At 45.6% G+C, this 22,837-nt stretch overlaps 1 protein-coding gene and 1 long non-coding RNA gene across 2 annotated transcripts in view; one reads left to right on the top strand and one right to left on the bottom strand.

The window, feature by feature from the left end:
• Nucleotides 1–552: 552 nt before the first annotated feature.
• Nucleotides 553–12,109, bottom strand: LOC129383078 (uncharacterized). Its single transcript, XR_008611016.1, has 3 exons — nt 11,912–12,109; nt 6,765–6,875; nt 553–1,144 (listed from the first exon to the last, which is right to left on the bottom strand). It is a non-coding gene; the product is annotated as an uncharacterized lncRNA (long non-coding RNA).
• A 113-nt stretch (nt 12,110–12,222) lies between these two features.
• The window catches only part of Chc (clathrin heavy chain), a 52,786-nt gene continuing 42,171 nt past the window's right edge, over nt 12,223–22,837 (top strand). Inside the window, exon 1 of the mRNA XM_050172788.3 lies at nt 12,223–12,397. Within this exon, the coding sequence (XP_050028745.1) occupies nt 12,356–12,397 (42 nt within the window). The 5' untranslated portion in view covers nt 12,223–12,355. The remainder of the gene's footprint in view (nt 12,398–22,837) is intronic.

Below are 22,837 nucleotides of genomic sequence, written 5' to 3' on the forward strand. Positions count from 1 at the left end.
AAGAAGCACCTTAGTTGTCTTGTCATGTAGTTCACTGATCAGTCCAGTGCATGTTCTTTTTCCTCCTTCTCTCACTGCTTGAGAAGGTTGTCTGTCTGGTCGATCTTGTGCCAGGTAAGGAGTTTCACCATTGTGATTAATGGAAGTTGTTTCCCAATGCGAGAGCAGAATTCCCACACTGAACCAAATATCAAGTGGGAACGCTTTCTCACCAACAGCCACTCCTAACTGACCAGCGGAACTGACTGTGACCCAATTCCACCAATGCAGCTGTATAGCTGCTGTATAGCAGTAACCATAAAATGTGGACATGAAATAGCTGCAAAATTTATACTTTTCTCGTTTTACTCGCAGCTGATTCGATATTGAACCTAGTCGATCAACATGCTAACACAGTTGATTTGAACCGCTTTCAACTGGTTTGAGTTGTGCTTTGTGGCAGAAACTAGTTTAATGCAGATAATACATTCTCTGTGGGAATGTGCACTGTGTACGGCGTATCTTTTTCTTGCACATGTTAATGTTTAGGAAATGCCATTCTATAGAATTCAATGTTAGCAGTACTGATTTTATTAGTTACTTTCGTGGGAAACCTTTACAGCGTCTTGCATAAGTAGAGGGAACAGCATACCAATACAGATACGAAGCATAATTATGCACGGCAGAAAATACAGAAGTGCACAATGCAAGAGTGAACGGGGCTGAACATGTCTGTTTTACTTCTGCCGAATCCTAGACTGAGACAAAATATGTGGTGTCCAAACTGGCTTCTTATAGTGCTATCATAATGAGCAATACAGATGACAGGACATGAGAGATAGACAGCACACATGCCACTACATTCCACCTTTATTTCCTGTTCAGTCATCTGTGCTGTTCATCATGTTATTCACAAACCAATGCCCTATTTATCTGAACATAGGTCGACCTTTTTCTTTTCTTTTTGCGGGAATATTACCCAAAATGAGCTATCAACTTATATTCACAACCAAAGAATCTCGACCTATAGACCTTTTCATCGGGTGAGGGGAAAGGAGCCACAGTGAGCCTTTCCTTCTCTCTGACTTGTGCGAGCCGGCATGGTGCTGCTTGAATGTGTTGCCATTGCATGCTGCGGAACAACTTGGAGATGTTGCATCTCGTTCTCTGTTAAATTTATGTGATGTCAGATCATAGAAGGTCGTCAAAAAGACACTGTGTAGCCTTTCGACGCAGCGGTAGCTACAGTATGCGGAAGTTTGACTTGGCTGCACAATCGTGTTACTACGTCCATCAGCTGCGGTGTGTGTGTGCATGTTGTGAACTATTTTGGCTGTGTTTCACTCGAGGTTTTCACTCGAGGAAAAGAACCAGTCTCTATGCATTGCCTGCATGAATTGGAAGATATTCTCACTATCTGATCGCTTGACGGAGAATGAGACTTTATCATTGTTTCAAGTACAAGTACAAAGAAACCCATGAATATTTTAGTGCGTTAGGAGGTCCCAGAGTCGAAATTGTCAGAGGCACCTCCTCTTACGTACGGGTACGTAATTATTATGATAGGCAGCGGGTTTATACCGGTACAAGGAAAACCACAACTTGTCACAAAGAAAGACATGAAATACATGAAGCACGTGATATCATAAGAAGCCAACAAACACTGACACCAAGGACAACATAGGGGAAATTACTTGTGCTTAATAAATGAAATAAAGAAACGATAAATTATTGGAAATGAAAGTGGATGAAAAAACAACTTGCCGCAGGTGGGAACCGAACAAGTAATTTCCCCTATGTTGTCCTTGGTGTCAGTGTTTGTTGGCTTCTTATGATATGACTAATAAAAATCGGGCCCCTCGGTTAACCTCCTTTCTTCTCGCTTATGAAGCATGTGAGATATATGAAGTACATATAAAAAACACGAAATAAATTAGCAGTAAGAATTGAAAAACAGACTAAAAAAGTAGTGATTACCAAGATACAAAAGTAATCATGTTTCTAATTTAACAATAACTAGGAAAACATGTATAAATAAACTAAAAGAAAAAAAGATTACACAAGTGAATTTACACAAAAGACAGTGCTTCTAATTATTTTAAAATTGTTTTTGAAGGACTGAAGACAACTGGACGAGAATGTTTTGTTTGTGTAAAATTATAAATTGCAATCCACGAAAACTGACTGTAAATTGACCATAATTATATTTGACCTTTGGTAATAGAAGGTTATTTTCAGAAAATCTAGTGTTATCTGTATTAACCAGACGGTTAACGGGCAGACTGTCAATAAATATGTCACAGTGAATTGGACAGAATATAGTGATTGATAGCTTACGCTGTAATATCTGGGTAAGAGGTAGAATACAGAGTGAGAGCAGGAGGAGTCATAAGCTTCAAGAAGATTTAGATGTATGCTGCAATTGTTACCCCACAAGGATAAACAGTATGATGAATGGCAATGAATGTAAAAATGATACAATGAGTGAAGAATATGAGGTTGAAGATACCTGCGTGTTTTGATGATAACATGAATATCAAATGGTATTTTTTTCACTAGTGAGCATGACAGTTGTATTTGAGATCTTTGTCTAAAATGACACCTAAAAATTTAACACTATCAGATGTTGGTATGATCTTGGCGTGAGAACTAAAGCAGAAAAGTGCTTATGTACGGCCAACCCAGTGCAGTCCCGGAATGTCTAAGTACGAGGAGAAAACCACACACACAACAGGTTGAAGAGAAGGACACAGACCGCAGCACTGACTAACAACAAAGTGTTTTTATTCATTCAGTCGGCATATATATAGTCAGCCCTGTGGTCTGTGTCCTTCTCTTCAACCTGTCATTTACGCCATTTTCTGCTCATAATCATCAGCCAACCAGTCCAAGTGCTGACCCATTTAAGTACCAATCGTTATAGAACGTTTGTGCTGCGATTGTTCTCACGCATTTCAAGTCTTGTAGACTTTGAATCACTATGCTGTGCCTATGTTAGCCTCCTGTACGAGGCCAATGCTGTTGCTCAGCACAGCAGTCACTGCAGTTCGTAAACAAGCATAGTACATTTAATCTTTGTGCTTGGGCATTGCCTTTTTGCCCTGTAAAGCAGCAATATCTAAAGGTAATATCGTAAGAAGCCAACAAACACTGACACCAAGGACAACATAGAGAAAAGTACTTGTGTGTGATAAATGAAGTAATGAAACGATAAATTAATGGAAGTGGAAGTGGATGAAAAAACAACTTGCTGCAGGTGGGGATTGATCCCACAATCTTCACATGGTTGTGGGATCGTTCTCCACCTGTGGCAAGTTGCTTTTTCATTCACTTTCATTTCGATTAATTTATCGTTTCTTTATTTCATTTATTAAGCACAAGTAATTTCCCCTATGTTGTCCTTGGTGTCAGTGTTTGTTGGCTTCTTTTGATATGACTAATCAAAATCGGGCCCTTCGGTTAACCCCCTTTCTTGTTTAATATCCAAAGGGGATTTCATAAAAAGAATCCCATGGCTACTTGTGAGGAAGCTATTTCTGTAGGATAGGTGAGTGCGTCGTATGGAACTGAACGAACAAGACTGAAAAAAAAAAAACCTCCTCCGAGAAATTCAGAAGAAGCTGTGCAGCGACCCACCCGTTAATACGACGGCACATGACAAAGCTTACGGTGGGAAACCAAACCCCGACCTTGACCAACCCTTCACGCATGCTGAACTTTCTGCAGCACTATCGACGCTCACCAGAAACACCAGCCCGGGCAAAGATCGGATCATGAACAAGCATCTTCGGAACCTTCCGCAGCAGGCTACCGCAGCCCTGCTCCAGTACTTCAATGCATGCTGGGAGAAAGGAGAGCTACCGGCTGCCTGGAAGCACTCGGAGATTAGCATGATCCCCAAACCAAATAAACAGCTCAGCATCGAGAATTTGCGCCCAATTTCCCTTACCTCGTGCGTAGGGAAACTTTTCGAGCACATGATTCACAACAGGCTAACCTCGTACCTCGAAGACAACGGATATTTTCCAAACACTATGTTCGGTTTCAGGCAGAACCTGTCAACGCAAGATGTCTTCCTTCTACTCAAGGAAGAACTCATTGACCACCTGAGTACCAGAAGCAAATCATCGATTTTAGCCATCGACGTAAAGGGAGCTTTTGACAACGTCAGTCACGAAGCTATCCTCTGCAACCTCGAAGACCTGGGCTGCGGTTGTCGGGCATACGACTATGTCAGGAATTTCCTCACGGGCCGCACGGCCACAGTTGGAATATACAACCTGCGCAGCGACAGCTTCCGACTACCGAGCAAAGGCACCCCGCAGGGTTCGGTCATGTCGCCGTTGCTGTTCAACGTCGCAATGATCAAACTACCCAGCCTCCTCGACGTGATACAAGACGTAAGACACGCTTTCTGTGCAGACGATATCACGTTATGGACAAGGGCTTCAAACACTGGAACACAAGAAACACGCCTACAGGAAGCAGTAGATACCATCGAGAGCTACTTGCACAAATGCGGCCTCCGCTGTGCTCCCGAGAAGTCCGAACACCTCGTCCTCAAGTCAAGAACGAGAGGCAGACCACCCGGGTACGATGAACCCGATCCTAACGTCACCCTCAATGGAACGCCCATTCCAAAAGTGGAAACCCTACGAGTTCTAGGGCTACACATACACAAAGACTGGTCCGGGGCGGCCACCCTCCCGCGACTACAGCGAACGCTATCACAGCTCACGCATCTCGTCAGGAGAGTTGCAAGCCATAGAAGCGGACTTAAAGAACAAGACACTCTACGCGTGATGCAAGCACTCCTCACCAGTCGAATAACATACGGCACGCCCTACCTCGCGCTGAAGAATGTAGAGGTAGAAAAAATTAACATTCAAATACGGAAAGCCATCAAAATCGCCCTGGGCCTACCATTTACGGCTTCGACTACAAGACTGCTCAAGATGGGCGTACACAACACCTGGCAAGAACTAGCTGAAGCTCACAAAGCCAGTCAATTAGAACGACTGAAGCTCACGCCCACCGGAAGATCAGTGCTGCAACGGCTGAGCTACGGTGAAACCTTTATAGCCACCACAGACCGAAAAGAAAGAATTCCTTCAAACCTCCGCGAATCCCTGTCCATAGCCCCAATTCCACGCAACATGCACCCCACGTACCACAAGGAAAGAAGACAAGCCCGAGTGGAAGCTTTACGGCGAAGACACAAGCAAGATCTGGATGCCAGATACACCGACGCAGCCAAATACCCGCAAAGAAACGCTTACGCCCTGAGCGTCGTAGATTCTCAGGGCAGAGAGCTAGCATCTGCCACAGTCCGTGCTCAAAACCCCGAGACTGCAGAAGAGACGGCGATCGCCCTAGCAACTACCACGTGCATGGACGCAGCTGTCATCTTCTCCGATTCTCAAGCAGCCGTCAGGAACTACGCTAAGGGTCGCGTATCGACAGAAGCACTGAAGATCTTGAAGCACCGCAGTACGCCGATCCCCTACACCTGCGTGACATGGGTTCCTGGGCACGAGGGGCTGGAGGGGAACGAAGCGGCACATGCCGCGGCCCGAGGCCACACCTGCCGGGCCAACCCTTCCTACTCTCGAGACGCCCGGTCTGAGTCAGCGGAGGCAGAGACCGTACCCATCACGTACTCAGGGATCCTTCAACATCACAGGCTGGAACGCAGGGTGTACCCACCACCTCACCCAAAGCTCAACAAAGAAGAAAGCACTATACTCAGAAGACTGCAAAGTAATACATCCACGGAATCATCATGCATAGACTGTACCCAATGCTACAAGGATACCACTGTCCAATGTGCGGCGTACCGGACACCTTAGCGCACCTGATCATCGAATGTCCATGGCATCTAGACAAAGACGCATTGCCTTCACCGAGAGACTGTTACAACGCCAGACAAAGCGAAGACCTCATAGAAACGTGGGAGGCCAAGCTCGTCTCCGAGGACCTGGAACAACAACGACGCCTCGTCGCCAGGGCCAAGGAGGCAGCGAAGGCCAGAGGGTTCCTGGAATAAGGAGACCTCCCACCGAGAGTAGAACCGGGGCTTACTCCGGAACACTGTTTCCAAAATAAAAGTTTATTCCTCCTCCTTTCATCCTCTTATTTCGTGAAAAAAAAATACAAGAAAAAAACACTGGCTAATGCCACAGAAAGACCTTGCGTCGTCACGCCGCATGCTTGTACCATGCACTATGTAGAACAAACAGATCTATAACCCAGCATCTACTACTGCTTCAGACGCTCGCACAGCAGTTTGCAAATGGACACTGGTCCATTTGACAGGTTTGGTTCACACTGTACAAAACTGTTTTATTCATGGGCAAAAGCCTCGTCCAACAAATGGGGTAGTCACGCAATGTATCTACAAATAAAAATTTCAACACTTCTCAAAGTAAATAGCACAAGTTATTCCACAGCAGAACGGTACCCACGCTGTTAGGATTGTGATATGTTTCATAACGGCTCACTGCTGCTAAACGACAGCTTAAGATTTACAGTGAGAATGCTGCAGTAAGATGACATTTGTGAAACAAATATTCAGAAGTATGCAATTGATCTCCGAGGCTGATTGTAGGCTCAGATTAACCCGTCCACTTCCACAGCCGGCGATTCTCTGACCGTTCAAAGAATGGCTATTTCTGGTTATTTTTCATAGATGGCTATGCTCTAGTTTTGGGTTTCGCACACTAGGTGGACATAATTGTGTACACTCTCAGCAGGAGCTGTTTCTAAAACAGTGGAAAGAGTCCTACTTGTCAGACTTCGCTCTGTTGTTGTAGCTGCTGCAACCAGAGTACCAGGCTCGAAAAAAGTCATACAGGCTTCTAAGTTGGCTCACTTTATTCAGCACATACCACCGAAAACTGTAAAGCAGAACCAGTCGATGCTGTGATTAGTTTTCAAGAGCCAAGTTCAAAAACACAAGAGGCGTTCTGATTGCAAAAAATATCACTCCGCATTCCTGCTTGTTGTAAACTTTTATTGTGCTCACTTTCTAGTTTTGCACCGCATCTGACACTGAAGTCTATTGGGAACAAGATAGATCGGACATTCTGTAAATGCAATGTCTGTAGCAGATTTTAGAGCAATTTTATTGCAATGTGGAACACCAGGTGTGGTGGAGCACCGAACGGGTCAGAGCGAAAGGGTCAACACGCACACACACATGGTGCTGGGTGCTCCGTCCGCCTCAATGCCAGCAGAAAATCTGGCCATGCCGACTTAAGCCAGTTCAGTACGTCTCGCAGAACCGTTGCCCACTTAGAAGGTGCCGCGGTATGCCAAAGAGACCGTGTGAGCAGGAAGATAACCACCAGAGACTGCCGCCAAACTTATACCTGGCCTACAACACTGAGTGCTCACCCAAGCCAGCATGCTGACTGCCTATAGATGGTGCCACTGCCTATGCCATATGGTGGTGCCCTGGAAACAAGGTCTGTATTCTTGAACAAAGCTAGCAAAAGTACTAAGCTAAAGGGAGTTGTGCCGTAGAGCCAGTCGGGAGATTATCCCGACTGACTTTAGGAAAGGCTGCATATCCAATGCAATCGACGGCACTGACGACGATGTTGTTTGGGGTGACGAGGACTACTTCTTTTGCAGTTCTGACGAGGATGGAGCTTGTGACATCAACTAGCGAGATTTAGTAGCTGGGCTTATGGTAAATAAAGATGTTTCATGTACGTGTTCTTTTTTCTTTTTTTTAAAAGGTATGGGAAATTATAAATTATAATTTATTTCTTGGCCATTCAATATATAGGGGTTGACCTGTATTTGTGTTTGACCTACTTTTTGAGTAAGTACTGTAGCGCAATTTTGTACTCTTGTGTTCGTGCTGGTAACACATGTCAGCTGTGTAGGAAACTGTGTCGAGTACAAATTTGCAGGAAAGGGCACAATAAAAGAAAGAGAGAGAGAGATAGGGGAGAAAGCAATCGGTTAAGCACACCATACATAAAATAAGTACGCTGAAATAACAATACTGCTTTTTTGTTTTATTCAGCGAGTCAAAAGGCAACACAGGCGAGAAAATTTAGTATCTGTTGAACATACACACTTGCACATCTTCTTTCCGTACACAAGCTATGGAAAGAAGAATGATGGGTGTAACGTTAAGGGATAAGAAAAGAGCAGACTGGGTGAGGGAACAAACGTGAGTTAATGACATCTTAGTTGAAATCAAGAAAAAGAAATGGGCATGGGCAGGACATGTAATGAGGAGGGAAGATAACCGATGGTCATTAAGGGTTATGGACTGGATTCCAAGGGAAGGGAAGCGTAGCAGGGGGCGGCAGAAAGTTAGGTGGGCGGATGAGATTAAGAAGTTTGCAGGGACAACATGGCCACAATTAGTACATGACAGGGGTAGTTGGAGAAGTAGGGGAAAGGCCTTTGCCCTGCAGTAGGTGTAACCAGGCTGCTGATGATGATGATGAACATACACACTTGCACATGCATATATTTTAGCACTGTGAGTGGAGATGCTTAATTGGCTTTCCTTAAGTGCAGTGCTGTCTGTACTTTTTCTTGAAAGCAATTTCATAAATCCGGTACTTGGTAGCATAACCCTGTGAGCTGACATGTTCTTTACCAAGGCACAAGGTTGAAATCAGTGAACGCATGTGCAACATTATTGCGAGGAAGGAGAAATGCGGTTGTGTTACGTTTTTAATAGTGAAATACATATACGAGGCATGCATGACTAAACAGTGCCACTAAGACAAAAACAAGACGAGAGGACAAGCAGGCAAGCACTGAAGTTGGCACTTGTCTGGTCATCCTCTCATCTCTGTTTTTGCTTTATTTGTGTTAGGTCAAACCATGCATTCATTCAAGCTCGCCCAACTTTCAGGCTTATAGGCTATAGTTCAGGGCTAGACATTGACAAAATATGCTAGGCAACTTCTACGATGATATGCTTAAGCAACAAAGGCAGCATATGTTTTCCTGATGATACAAACGAGTTGAGCCATGTGATAATTTTTGATACTTTCCTAAAACATGAAGCAGCAACACAGTGTACTTGATGTGGCAGCCACAGTCTACCCAGCATAACTACTGTATCTGACAAATGCCTGCATAAATTGGCAACATGCTCTGTATAGCAAATGTTTTCTTGGAAGTGAACTCCTCAGAAATTAAAATGAGCTATCTACTAATTAATGGGATAGTCTCTCAAAATTAATTGAAAGCGTCCACAAATTGTTCTTTCTTAAGATAATACGAGGACGAAGCAGAAGGTCTTTGCCCATATTTTGTTTTAGCCAAATTACAGCTGTAAATGCGAAGTTAACATATCCATTCCCATTAGTGGACCTTTTTTGAACAAGCCCCGCCTTATCTGCCGATAGCACAGCGACACGGTGTTGCTGTCAGTTAAAGATGGCAGTTGTGCTTCACGCGTGCACGGCATACGAGCAAGGAAGTGCGATTAGTTTTCTATGGAGCAAGGGACGAATGCCCATCGAAACCACAGGGAAATGCAGCCCACATATAAGGAAAGGCGTCTCGCTTCGAGAAATGCGTGGTGGTGGTGTTGCGAGTTCGCAAAATACCGTGAAGACTTGCAGGGCAATGAGCGCTCGGGTAGGGCGCCTGCATTGCTGACTGACCACAGGGGCCTCTCAAATTTAGTGCTGCAATGGGACAAATGTCTGAAATGGTGTGGTGACTATGTGTAAAAATAGTGTAAGGTACATCGAATAGTACATATGTTTGTAATGACCTGCATGTACCTTATTTTGGCTAATAAAAAATAAGGGCAAAGATTTTGATTCACTCTCGTACATTTAGTGCTATGGAACCAAGGCTGAGGCATAATTAGGTGCAGAAACAAAGAAGAAAAAATAAAGCTTACAACAAACATCATTTCTTGTCCTCTGTCTTTTCATGCATCTAATTACGTCTCCGCCTTAGAAGATTCACCAACTAGCCCAATTGTCTTCATGAACTATTCCAGGATGTTCAAGGTAAGTTTTTTATAGCTTTATCAAAAAAGACAGTTTATATCTCAAACCAGTTTTTTTCTTCTGATCAACGATGCTATTGAAGTTAACAAATTCAAGGGGAGAACTGGAATTGTTGGTTGTGAATTAGACATGCTATGGAACCAAGGCTGAGGCATAATTAGGTGCAGAAACAAAGGAAGAAAAGAAAAAGCTTACAACAAACATCATTTCTTGTCCTCTGTCTTTTCATGCATCTAATTACATCTCAGCCTTAGAAGATTCACCAACTAGCCCAATTGTCTTCATGAACTATTCCAGGATGCTCAAGGTAAGCTTTCTATAGGTTTATCAAAAAAGACAGTTTATATCTCGAACCAGTTTTTTTCTTCCGATAAATGATGCTATTGAAGTTAACAAATTCAAGGGGAGAACTTGAATTGTTAGTTGTGAATTAGACACTGAACGTCCGGTGTGCTTTACGGTGAAAGTGTTCGCACTCTGCCGGGTGTCAGTTTGTGCGACAGATGCAAGAAGAGCACTATGGGTGCATGCCATGAACTACAGAAGCCGGCAGCCCTTGCATTACGAGTTCTTTTGCCGTCCATGTCAAAGAAAAGAGATTGCACCAGGAATTTGTCCCATAGGAGTATACAACGTCAGCCCATTTATGTTCCCTGCATGACAAAGGCCCATCCCAGCTATCTCCAATTAACGCAACCTTGCACCAGCTGACGCCACCTTATGCCAACAAGTGTTCCAATTTTGTTGTGCCGCCTAGTTCTCTGTCATCGCTGACTGCGCTTCCCTTTTGGCACCCTTTCTATAACTCCGAGAGCCCACCGGTTTTCTACCCTAAGCATTACATGGACCGCCCAACTCAATTTCATGGCACCGTATTGGCTACTCCTTGCTCTCTAATCCACATCACTGTCATCACATTTTCATTCCGTTGCTTGTTTCATGGTTTTGAACCCCTTCTTATGCTTCTTAACCTTCAAGTTTCTGCCCCACATGTTAGTACCGGAAGATCACAGCGATTGTACAATTTTAAACGACAGTGGTAAGCTGCCGCTATCCTTCGTTTGCATAATAAAGAAAATTAGCTTTGCAGATGTGGTTAACTGTGTGTATGCACCCACAACCACTGCAAGATTAAAATTACACATATGTGGTTTAACATTCCGATAAATGTGGAATGTTATGGAGACAGTGGGGAGGCTGGATAAATATTCTCCTGTCAGATAATTATCCCACGTGTAGCATCCCTCTACATTTACAGCCTTGCGTAAGCTGACCAATAAAATTCAGCTCATTATGATGGGTACGTTCCGCTTGGGGCTGTAGCGAGTATGTTGTGGGACTTGGGCCACAATGCAGTGATGCATAGAAAAAGCTGTAGCAATGAAACCGATTTCGAATGTTGACCTGCTTTCTTGCCAATGCAGTTTATATTACTCATTAAAGATGGTTCTCACAACCCTTCCCGATTATGGGCAAACTTTAGAAATTAAATGTCATTGGGTACAGTTGGGACAAATGTTATAAAAAAAAGGATATCGCACAAGACATATGTTGCCTAAAACTCAAAGCCATGCGCATCACGCATTTGTGATTGGCCCTATACAGCGAAACAAAAAGCTCCAATAGCGAGTCAATGAATTAGCGAAATGACAGCTGTGTCGTCACGACGCACGTGACAATGCGGAGGGCGAGGAGGTATGTTGCAAATAACAACAGCGGCCTAGCAACACACTCTTCTTTTTAAAATGAATGCGGGCATATGTTTGCGCTAACATATACAACGAGGTTACACCCGGTAACTTGTAGAAAATTATCGCGTGGTGGCCTGTCAACATATGGCATGCATCGGACGTTTTTACAGAAGAGATCAAAGGTCACTTAGGGAGCATAAAAAAAAAAGGAAATGACAGCAAGAAAAAACAAATGCACACAGTTGCGAAGACCTGAGCCGCCGCTATTTGGTGCCGACTGGGAATTCCATTCACGTAAACCGCCGACCACCAGTGCGAGTCATGCAATGTGGCAGTGCACGTAGCTCAGGACACACTGTGTTCCTACGCCAGTGGATTTTCACTGACATGTGGAAAAATAATGTATTTCGAACTGCAAAAAAATTAACTCGTCGAAGAAAAAATTTATATGCAATAAAGAAGTTGAAATATGTCATTTCTTCCGGTGAACTTGGGCGAAATTAATTACAGTTGATGCGGACTATATTACATCGGCTGATACATGGCCGGCGTGCGCCATATTGGGTGGAAGTTGGTGCGTACGGGACTGTGACTGGAGCGACTGGAGGTGTTCCTCATTCAAACGTTTTTCGTGGGGAGCGTGTGGCCAAACTCCATCGCGAAGGAGCAGGATTCCGAGCCACGATGACGCAGATACTACCGATACGGTTTCAAGAGCATTTACAGGTGAGCCGGCTACCGGCGGTGGTATTTCGCCCACATTATAAGCCTCGTCTCGGGAAGAGTCATCAACCGGTATTAGGCCTAATGTGTGGATAGTCGCGTGGAGTCTCGCTGGGACCTTTAAAAATTGTGCTCACTAGCTGTGCTCAGCTGGCGGTCCGACTCCGTCAGCTGCTGGCGATGGTGCGAGACGCGGGCGTCGTGCATTTTCCCACGGTTTCAAGCCGCCGGCGAGCTGAAACCAGCGGCTACGATACGCCCCCCCCCATCGGTCGTGTGAAAGTACCGCGATGCCCACAGCTACAGCGATGACAGCGGTGTTTTGACCAGATTGTGACTAGCGCGGAGCACGCAGTTCTTTCTATGTTTTCCCGTGTTAACATTATCTGATGTTTTCCTTTCGTACGCCGCAGCCGGCGATGTGTCCTTAGTGATGAGTCGCGACTAAGCGCGTTCTCCAAACTGGGGGAGCAAAAAGAAAACGGGTTCTTGAGAGAGCCGGAGATTCCTTGCCCCGTCGTCGATCGGAAGGGCTCGTCGCGACCGACGCTGGCCACGCACTGTGTGCAGTGAGCACGGCAGTTTTGCGGACTTTTGTTGAGCTCGCCGCGCGTGTCGGATGCGTGGTCAGTCTTTCAGGAACCTCCCCTCGGGGTTCTGCAGCCAGAGGAGAACCCGAAACTGGGCCGGGGTCGCGTCTTTGGGGTATCGATCTTGAGCGTACGCACCCCCCCCCCCCCCCCCCCTTTCGTTGCCGCGTCGTCCGCCCGATCCCGTCTTCAGCGAAGTATGTAAACATTGCAACTCGACCGGGTTTCTTTCTCCCGCTGAGGCCGGAAGTGGCACCGCGATTTTTTCGCCGCCGGCCGCGCGACGTCTTCGGAGCACGCTGCTGCTGGCTGGGCTCATGCGTTGTTTTTCGTAAACAGCGCACGTTCGTGTACCGTGTATTTTTTTGGCTCCTCGCCGATGCCGGCACAAATATAGAAACGTTGCGTAGTGTCCACGACCCCTCGATGCGCGCCTTTGTCCGCTCACGTGAGCAATCGGCCTGACACGCGCAAGCTAGGGTGGTAAGCTCCGGAAGAGAGACCCGAGGCATTTCCCGTTAAGCTCCACCCACTGCGTAACGACGAAGAGGCCGCGCAGCGAAAGCGGCAGTTCAGCCACCTTGTCGCTCCCCTGGCGTCGTTTGAGATCAAAATTCTCCAGTGGTCCGTCTTCCTTTCGTCAAAAGCTTAGCCGAGGCGCGCCCACCTCGCTTCGCGGCTCATCTCGCGGTGGCTCGCTGTGGCCGCCTTTGGAACGGCTTTCTGCTGGCGGTACATTGTTGGAGGTTATTGTGCTGTCAGCCCGCCGCCGGTTGTTGCATCCCCGAGTTACACGGCCTCCGTGCGAGGCAAAAAAAAAAAAAAAAAAACGCGCTTACACCTCCCCCCCTCCCCACCGCTCCCTTTCCACCCCTTACAACCTCCTCCCAATCTTAACGATGCTCGCTTTGGCTCGCTCAGTACAGTTTCTTGTGGTGGCATTTTTCTCGCGGTTTGTGTGCGGGCCGGAGAGAATCCACCCTCCTTCCGTACTTCCTCGCCGGTTTCCTCAATGCTCCACCCTTGGCCGAATGTGGGCCACCGTGGCACTGCGCTTGTTTTGGTTTCGCACAGCGCGTGGCGGCGGCCTGCCGTCGTCTGCACTCCTGTCTGCCGGCCGAAAGCGTCCCGCGATAACCGCCCACTTGCTTGTCGCGATCTCGCTCTCTCCTAGCGAAGGAGCCCGTTTCGCGGAAATCGAGTTTCTACCCTTGCGAGCCATTCGCAGTGCTCTGCCGAGTCTTTGGCACGACTTTGGCGTGCGATTGGGCACGCGCAGCGGGTATTTTGACGCTCATTTCGGGTTCCTTTCGCGGACGCTGGCGGTCGGCTAGCCGTCGCTTCCCGCTGGTCGCATCTCCACCACACTCACCCGACGGCAATTATCGTTAGTCTGCCTCTGCGAACGGGTTTTGGGCCGTTCCTCTGCTGGCCCCGCCGCTTTCCCGCAATGCGCGTCCGTCGTTTAATGACCGGAAAGCCTGAATGCACTCATGATCAAGTCCTCCTCTCGCCATGGCATTCATGGTGCTCGCGGTCGATCGCTTTCGTACACAGAGGAAGCAGTACAAAAATCCTAGCCCTCGCTAACCTTATGATCACTGCACTTTACCCTACCTAACTCTTTGACATCCTGCATTATGCTGGGATCGGCAGAAAGTATGAAATCAATTTAATTTCTTGTTTCACCATTAGGGCTTTTCCAAGTCCACTTTCTGTTGCTACGCTTCCCGAAGAAAGTGTCCATTATTCGCAGCTTATTCCTTTCTGCGAATTCTACCAGCATCTCTCCCCTAGCATTCCTAGAATCTATGCTGTAGTTGCCAATTGCTTGTTCACCAGCCTGCTTTTCCCCCACTTTTGAAGTCTCCCATTACTACAGCATATTGGGTTTGCACTTTTCTCATCGCTAATTCAACATCTTCATAAAGCTGACCTACTTCGTCATCATCATCGTGACTGGGTGTTGGAGCATGGGCTTGTACTACCTTTTATCTATATCTCTTGTTAAGTTTAAGACTACTGCTACTCTCTCACTAATGCTGTGGAATTTGTCAATGTTGCCCACTATGTCCTTATGGATTGGAAATCCTACTCCGTATTGCTTCTTATCTGGGAGACCTCTATAGCAGATGACATGGTTATTAGTCAGCACTGTATAAGCCTTTCCAGTTCTAATCTCATTAACTCCGATGATATCACAAACAATGTCTGATAGTTGCTCAGTCCTGCTAAGCTAGCCCCACACGACAGAGTTCGGCTGTTAAAGATTGACATTGTCAGTTTCCATTGGTGGCCTGTCCAGATCCAGAGATTGTTAGCACCCTTTGCTACGTTACAGGTCTGACTGCCGCCTTGGTCAGGTGCTCCACAGCTGCTGGGGACTGAAGGCATAGGTTAATTGTAGGAATCGGGAGGGAGGTAGTGGCCGAATAGTGCACCAGGGAGGCCACTTCCTGTTCTGGTGAGGGAGACTTTGTTGAAGCTAAGTGGGCCTTCCTATCTCAGTTGTACCTAGATTAGTATAGGCCCACCCGCTATTGGCATCTTTTGCTGATGTCAGGCGCCACTCCAAGCCTGGAGATGTAGTCCACTGGAGGAAGTAAAAGTTGAGCTCACCATCCTCTGATTATTTTTAAAAAAATTTCCATACGAGGATTTGAACTTCCAACATAGCTCAGTCAGATAGATAATCCTCTAAGCGGCGAGGCTACCTTATCGTGGAGAAGTCCAGCCCAGAGAGCCTTGCATACCTAAGGGGTTCCTTGATTTTTCTGCCATCGGCGGGTTTTGCCAATTGCCATAGGTTGCACAATATAGTGTAAATTCTCAGTGGTCCTAACATCGTGGTTCCGGAATCTTATGCTGTCATGAACATGCCTAGGTACACAATATATTTTGGCGAACTTGAACAGCACTTAAAACGTGTGTGAAAAAAAAGGAAGAAAAAAGGGAAAAAGGCTTTAGCGCTTACTGAGAAGCCCCTAGTCACGTGTACGTGGGGATGTACCCGTTTGCTTATTGTCGGGTCTGCCTGCTGCTGGCCATCATTTGCATATATACCGAAACTTTTCCTCGCGAGTAAATACTAAGAGTGGCAAGACTAGTGGCAAATACTAAGAGCCAGAACAATATGGTTCTGAGCCGCGTATAAAGCAGACGACCTTGACAGCACCTAGGTGTCTTTGACCTTTCTACATGTTTGGACATCGCTTATACCAGAGCTAATGAGAAGAAATGGGGGAACGGGCCCCTTAGCTTACCGGGAGCGCTTCAGACCCGTACGCTAGGAAGTTGGGAAGCCTCATTTAAGCTACAGCAGTGTTATTTGCGATCAGTCAGACATGGTTTGTACACTTCGCGCATGGAAGCGCTTAACAATCCTGTTTCCGCCGTGCTTGCAATACAATTCCTGGAAACACAAACGGAAATGTGCAAGAATGAATAATTGCATGTGTAGACGGAAGGAAGGGATGCAATTACGACCGTTCTGACGTTATGAAAATCTGCGTTAACTCTACAAGTAGTGTCTCTATGTGCTTTTACCTTATTCTTTGCGTGAATACCGTAAAGTCTTCGCAGCACTTTTCTCTGTTCCTTTGTGTGGAAATTTTGCATCGTCAAAGGAAGCCAGTTTCTGCAGCGTGCTTTGTAAGTTGCTGTGGATAAATTCTTGAACATTTGTAGTGTCATGGAGTGCACAGTGCTAACATCTGTTCACACAATAGATTCTCTGAATACGTTTGTGAGATCTGTATAAGCAAATTTCTATGTATGTAGACTTAAAAAAAGAATCTCGTTCGTTTTCTTTTTACATCATCACGGCATGTACAGATGTTAGGAATTTGTGTGCATCATATTTTCTAGTGTTGTCACTAGAAATTATGCACAAGGTATGTCAGTAGTGTATGTCTGAGCCTTCTTCGTAAATCTTTCATGCCTAAGGGATCACCCTTCTGCAATACTAGGACCACTCTTACTGTGAGAAGGCGCGAACGATGGGTAGTGATGTTGCCTTCGAAGTTCCCGCACGCCGTGATGTCGTGGATTTCGATGGTGTCTGCTAGGGCCTAGGTAACTATTTAGTGGGAAAGATAGACCACACTGTGTTCTAAAGAAGCCATATACTGGACTTCGCAAGTTTTGGTAATACTTACGGCGCTAATGCCTCCAAAATGCAAAAAAAAAAAAATTTTGAAATCCATGACGTCGCATGGATGTACCAGTATTCGGGTTGTGGTGTGAAGATGAAACTTTGGCCTTCATTTTTTTTTAATAGTCAACCTATAATCGCTGAATGGAGTTCTTTTCAAAGGCTACTTGATCAGTCTAAACTGGTTCATTGTTTCGCTTTAGTGTCCCTTTAAATTGAAGTCCGTGTTTGACTTGGTCAAGATAATGCCCGACATATGCGCTCAAGAAAAGGCAATGAGCATCTTGGGCACATACATGCCAGGTGTGGTCTTGACCAAGACAAGCTGGGTCTTCAAGTTATCAATGTTTCTAGGGAGCTAAAAGTCAATATGGCTAAATGTGCATGTTTCAGCATAAACAGCCATTGCTAGGGGGTAAATTGAGATGTTAGTTGGGGGCCCTGATTCCCCAAGTGATGGCATAATTGAGTGCTATAATCCACTGTGGCTCTGCGAGCTACAACTTTCTCAGATGGCTCTGCAGGCAAATTGGATTTGTGCAAGTGCTTAGTGAGAAAAGGATGATGTCATTGTCATTCGAAAGAATGGATACAACATTGTAAAACTGGAGCAAATAACAGCATCACTTGTTTCATCTCCTTTAGAGGGACACTAAAGAGAAGCACTAGATTATTTTACAATGACGAAGTATTCTTTCAAATCTTGATTTTGTTAATATTTGTGGAAACGGATTGATTACTAGAGTAGCGGCCAAGCTTCCATTGAAAGAAAACTGGTTTAAATCGAGTGCTACTGTGGCTTTGCACATTTAGAGGTATTTTGCCGTGTTTGGGATGTTGTGCACAGTAAATGTTCTCGAAACAATCTTTTGCTCCTTTCACATACAATGCTCTATATCTCGGCTGATTACCCAGACTCAAACAGAATTTCAGAAATCCTATAGTGCTGTGAATTTGTATGGGACCGTTGAAGCTGTTCTGCTTATCAAGTCTGCTCAACCTGTAAGAGTGGCTTTCTAGTATTGAAGCTTTTTCCAGTATAGTGAGCTATACTGGAAAAAGCCTAATTTTCTTTTTAGTGTTGCTTCAGGAAATCAATGGTTCGATGATAATTTGTCTGGTCGGGAGGAGGTGTAATGAAAAAGTAAAGCAGAGATGCTGACCAAAAATAGTTTAAAAAAAACAAACCCCAAAATGTTTCAGGTTCCACACAGAAGCCTTGCTCACAAAGAGGTGGCTCGACAAGGCAAGCTTATGTTCATTTTAGTGCGTGACCAAGGCACCTAGTGTGAATAGGTGAAAGATTGCACTCATTCCTGTGTAGTGCTTTTTTTTTTTTTTTTCATTTTCTGAATTAGAGATTCTAGATACTGATGGGAGCGCCAGTTTCCTCCTTGTGCAATTATGCTTGTTGTGTCCTGCAAGTGCTTTGGAGACATTTTTCTTTCTGACATCATTCATATAGCCCTTCAGCCGTTTTTCGAAATTTCCGCTCTTGCCGATATGAACATAGTCGCAGTCTGTGCAGGGAAGTCCGTAAACAATGCCTGGAAAAGTTTTTTTTGTGAGCCGGTCTTTCAAGCGCATCAGTTCATGCTTCAGCTTATGGGCGGGAACATGTGCCATGTCTGCATCAAATGTCCGCATAACCTGTGTCAACGCCTCACTGACCCCTGGCACATAGGGGACGGCTGCGTGGGCCTGCGAGCACAACGAAGCGCCATTGCGTGTGCGCCATTCTACGGAAGGAATAAAACTAACGGTACCGGCAACCAGAAAGTTTGTTGCGTATTTTGAACAGGTCAGAGGCACTGTCATCTTCGCTGCAGCAAATCCTATGTGCTATTTCTATCACGAAAGAAGCAACTGAGTTGTATTAGGTCGGGCAAATAGACTCATAATGCAAGTAGAGACTGATGTGAGTCTGCTTCCTGAAAACACCGAAAGAAAGGCGGCCGTTTTTCCTTTCTACCAGCACGTCTTGAAAAAGGAAGACGACCAGAGATCAGTTTCAGTTGTAAACTGAATTGATGTCTCTATGCTGTTCAGATGCGCCAAGAATGCCTCTAAAGCTTCCTTGATGATGCAAAAACAATCAATATAGCGCAGAAAAATCTTTAGGGGGCAGTCGAAAGAAGTCTATCAATATAGCGCAGAAAAATCTTTAGGGGGCAGTCGAAAGAAGACAATCAATATAGCGCAGAAAAATCTTTAGGGGGCATTCGAAAGAAGTCAAAGCCCATATCTCTGCTGACTTTATAGCAAGGTTTGCCACCGTAAGTGAAATTGAAGCATGCATCATGGTTCCATGCACATGTTTGTAGACCACATCCCGAAACGCTAAGTATGTTTCAAGTATGTTTTCAAGGCAGAACATCAGTAGCTTCAGAAGATAGGGTGAGTCTATCGGTGATCTGTCGCTTAGCTTATCGTTGGGAGAGCAGGGCAGCAGAGTAAGCAAACCTTTTCATTTTTGGATGGCGTCTTACTTTTACTTTTCATAGGCGTTTTACTTTTTCATAGTGTCGCTTCAGTGATGCCGCTTTGCAACCTCCCCCCCCCCTTTACCCACTGAGCCTTCCTGGTAGTCGCAGTCATTTTATAAAGGTTTCTTTAATAGCAGTCCATTTATCTCCAGCTTCCTTTCTCCTCGATTGAGGATGCAGTGTACAATTGTCCAGTACAGTGGCTTAAACATCATTGTTTGTGAGGTATTCAAAGTTATTCAAGCATTAGGAAAGGATCATGTGTTGTGGTAAAAGGTTTGGCATAACTGAAGCATCATTCCAACCTTATAATGTTTGATTAATCTCCTACTGCTAATTTGACTGCATGCGCAAAAGCGGTTAGACGAGTCGACCATATGGTTCAACTAGTGTGAACCCAGGTGGTGCTTGTAGCAGCTGTAACGTGCTGTAACTTCATCCTGGGGTGGGCAGCTGCTCAGCTGTTAGTTATGAGACTCGGAAGATGGAAAGCAGCTTTGCAGCTTAACATGGCTGAGAACTGAGGGGCAAAGACCTGACAAGGCGAGCACCAACAGCAACGTGTCTGCCTTTGCACATGTGAATGCTTGGAAGCGTGTTGCATCATCACTGCCTCCTACATGCAGCCACAGTGTGTTGGAAGGGGACAGTGTTCCGCCTCCTTGGTGGACGGTTCGGGTTGCAGGCTCTCCTTGCACACTGGGGGCGGGAGGGCACTACCGTATCGTATCGGCTGCACAGGCTGTCTGTGCCCCCTCTAGCCCAATCGGACACCCACGTTCATGTAACAAATGTTGCAGCTAGATAACCCATTGCGCTCGGGGATGTGTGCACTTGGCTATATGGGAGGGGGTGGGTGTTCATGAATAATGAGGCCGCACAACAAATGACGCATGTGTTTTTGAAAACGTTGCCTAGGGAACTGTCGCAAAGTGGTTTGACAAAATGAATGCATCTTTTTGCTGATGTCTGTCATTTTTGTTGTATGCGGCCTGCAGCCTTTTATGCTTCTTATGTTGTGGCTAGCTTTTCTGGTGAATCATGCAGCAGCAAGCACTGGGCATAACTGGGTTATGCCTAGCGTTCTGCGTATTTGGCGTTTTTTTTTTGTTTGCTTTCTTTAGTTGCCAAATCTCGTATTCACTTCAGTTTTAGTTCTCCTGAAATTTGTTTCACTACATGCTGCGACTTGCTGCTGATGCAAGCATTGTTTCCATGGTTTTGTGTTACTGCCAAGAATCTAAGGTTTACATGGTTGCGCACCATAGTTGGGCCATGACAACTTGCACATCTGTTTGTTGACAATTCATCATTCTCTTTGGCACAGTAGTGGGCATGATATTCCACTGTTTCGCACGAGGTTGGTGAATAAGGTCTGCAGAAATCTACTGAGTCGACGAAGTTTCATGATAGAGCAAAAGAAGTTAGACTTGACAGTAGCATAGAGTTGTACTGTTTCATAAATGGCATACGATGCTGTGGAAGCTATGCAAGAAGCTTGGGCATCAAAATTGTTGACCAGTCTGCTCTAGCCGGATAAGTTGGTAAGGCTTCTGTGACAGGCTGCAAAAGTAAAAACCGGGAAAGGAAAACGATAGACTGAATGATGTAAACGTATTAGCACTCATTACATTTGTTCATTTTGAAGGATGAACTTTTATTTTTCATTTGTTACAGAGCATAAATAATCAACAGTATAATTGCTAGTATAAGACAGTGCCAGCCACATCAAGAGTCTTCCTTACCTCCACAGTGTTGCATGTGCTGTGTGAAATAGAGCATATTGCCAAGTACAGTGCTAGTAGCATTGTGCTGCTGTCGGGTGAACGGCAATTTTTCCCGTTTCGCAAAACTCTTGATCTTGCAGGTCTCCGCACTACTGATTTACCACATACAGACTCCCAGCGCTTCTAGTTGTCAATTCTGCCTCGCCATGCGATATTATAACCTCCTGGTGTAGCTCAAATAGTAGAGCAACTGTTTCTGGCCAAGTCAGCCGCATTGCAGTAGGTTTCCTATGCTAAAGTGCTCATGCGCTGAACTGTAGGTGTGCATTAAAGAATCCTAGGTGGTCGTAATTGATCGTTCTTTTCTATATGGTTGGAGAGCGATGGCTTTCAGTACTTGTAAAATGCTTCACATTCTCACCTGTAATGTACAGAACTACCACAGCATACATTGCACGCTTTGCCCTCTTTCACAAGATGCAAATAATGTAGCAAACAACTTGCCAACAATTACGATACTCCTTAATGCAAAGTTTGCGCACAGCTCTATATGTGGCTTCATTTCGCAATATATTGGCTGGCGCCATGGAGGAAAAAAACAAAATAGGAGAGGCCCTGACGTCGCATTTTTGAAGTTGAAAGTGCAGCCATACTGGTGTGCCTTTTCCCTTCGCGCCTCCAATCAGCTCGTCGGTGTAGATAGGCGCGAGCTTTGAACTTCCATCAGTACGAACCGCTGGAAATGTTTTCTGACGTGTCAGAATGTCTACGACACTTCTGTAACAGTTTTAGTGAAAATGCGCCCCTGTGCTTCTCTGTGGCACATTGACGACTGACCTGCGCCATGATTACTCAAGTGTCTGTTGCTGACTGACACTCGCACGCACACTCAAAACACAATTTTCAAGCTTGCACACCACGCTCCAAAGTCAGCTTGTCTCGTGTCTCGTGAATGTGCTGCAAGAAAACTTCTCACTTTTCAGAGGCCTAGAGCAGCAGCGAGAGGTTCAGGAGTGCGGTTACTATGGCAACATTCACGTTTGGGGTATCATTCCCAGTGCTCCTTTGCAAAGAAACAGCATGTGACTTCCGCCACACTTTCTCCAACACGTCCGTGTTGGCTGGGGCCTCTCCTACGCTTTCCTTCCTCCGTGGCTGGTGCAGACAATCGGTCTCCTTCATGTTTCAAATGGAGCAAAATGTGGCGCAACTGCCTCGCTAAGCGAATCTGGAGATTGCGAGAGCCAGTGCGTGAGCGCGATTCACAGCAGCCACCGCTGACAGACCTACCAGATGACGCATGCTACTCTGGCGCCATCTAGTAGCCATTGGTGCCCCACTACGCTTTTCTTGTGCTTTTGCCATACCCCTCATGGTTCAGCTGCACCCTGCTCCTCCACTTTCCTCCTTGTGTCTTTCATCCCCCTCTGCGCTCTGCCTTCACTTTCGTCCTCCGCCGTGCTTGTTTGCTTGGTTAAACTGCCACT

This window comes from Dermacentor andersoni, chromosome 3 (assembly GCF_023375885.2).
Source record: "Dermacentor andersoni chromosome 3, qqDerAnde1_hic_scaffold, whole genome shotgun sequence".
Taxonomy (NCBI): domain Eukaryota; kingdom Metazoa; phylum Arthropoda; class Arachnida; order Ixodida; family Ixodidae; genus Dermacentor; species Dermacentor andersoni.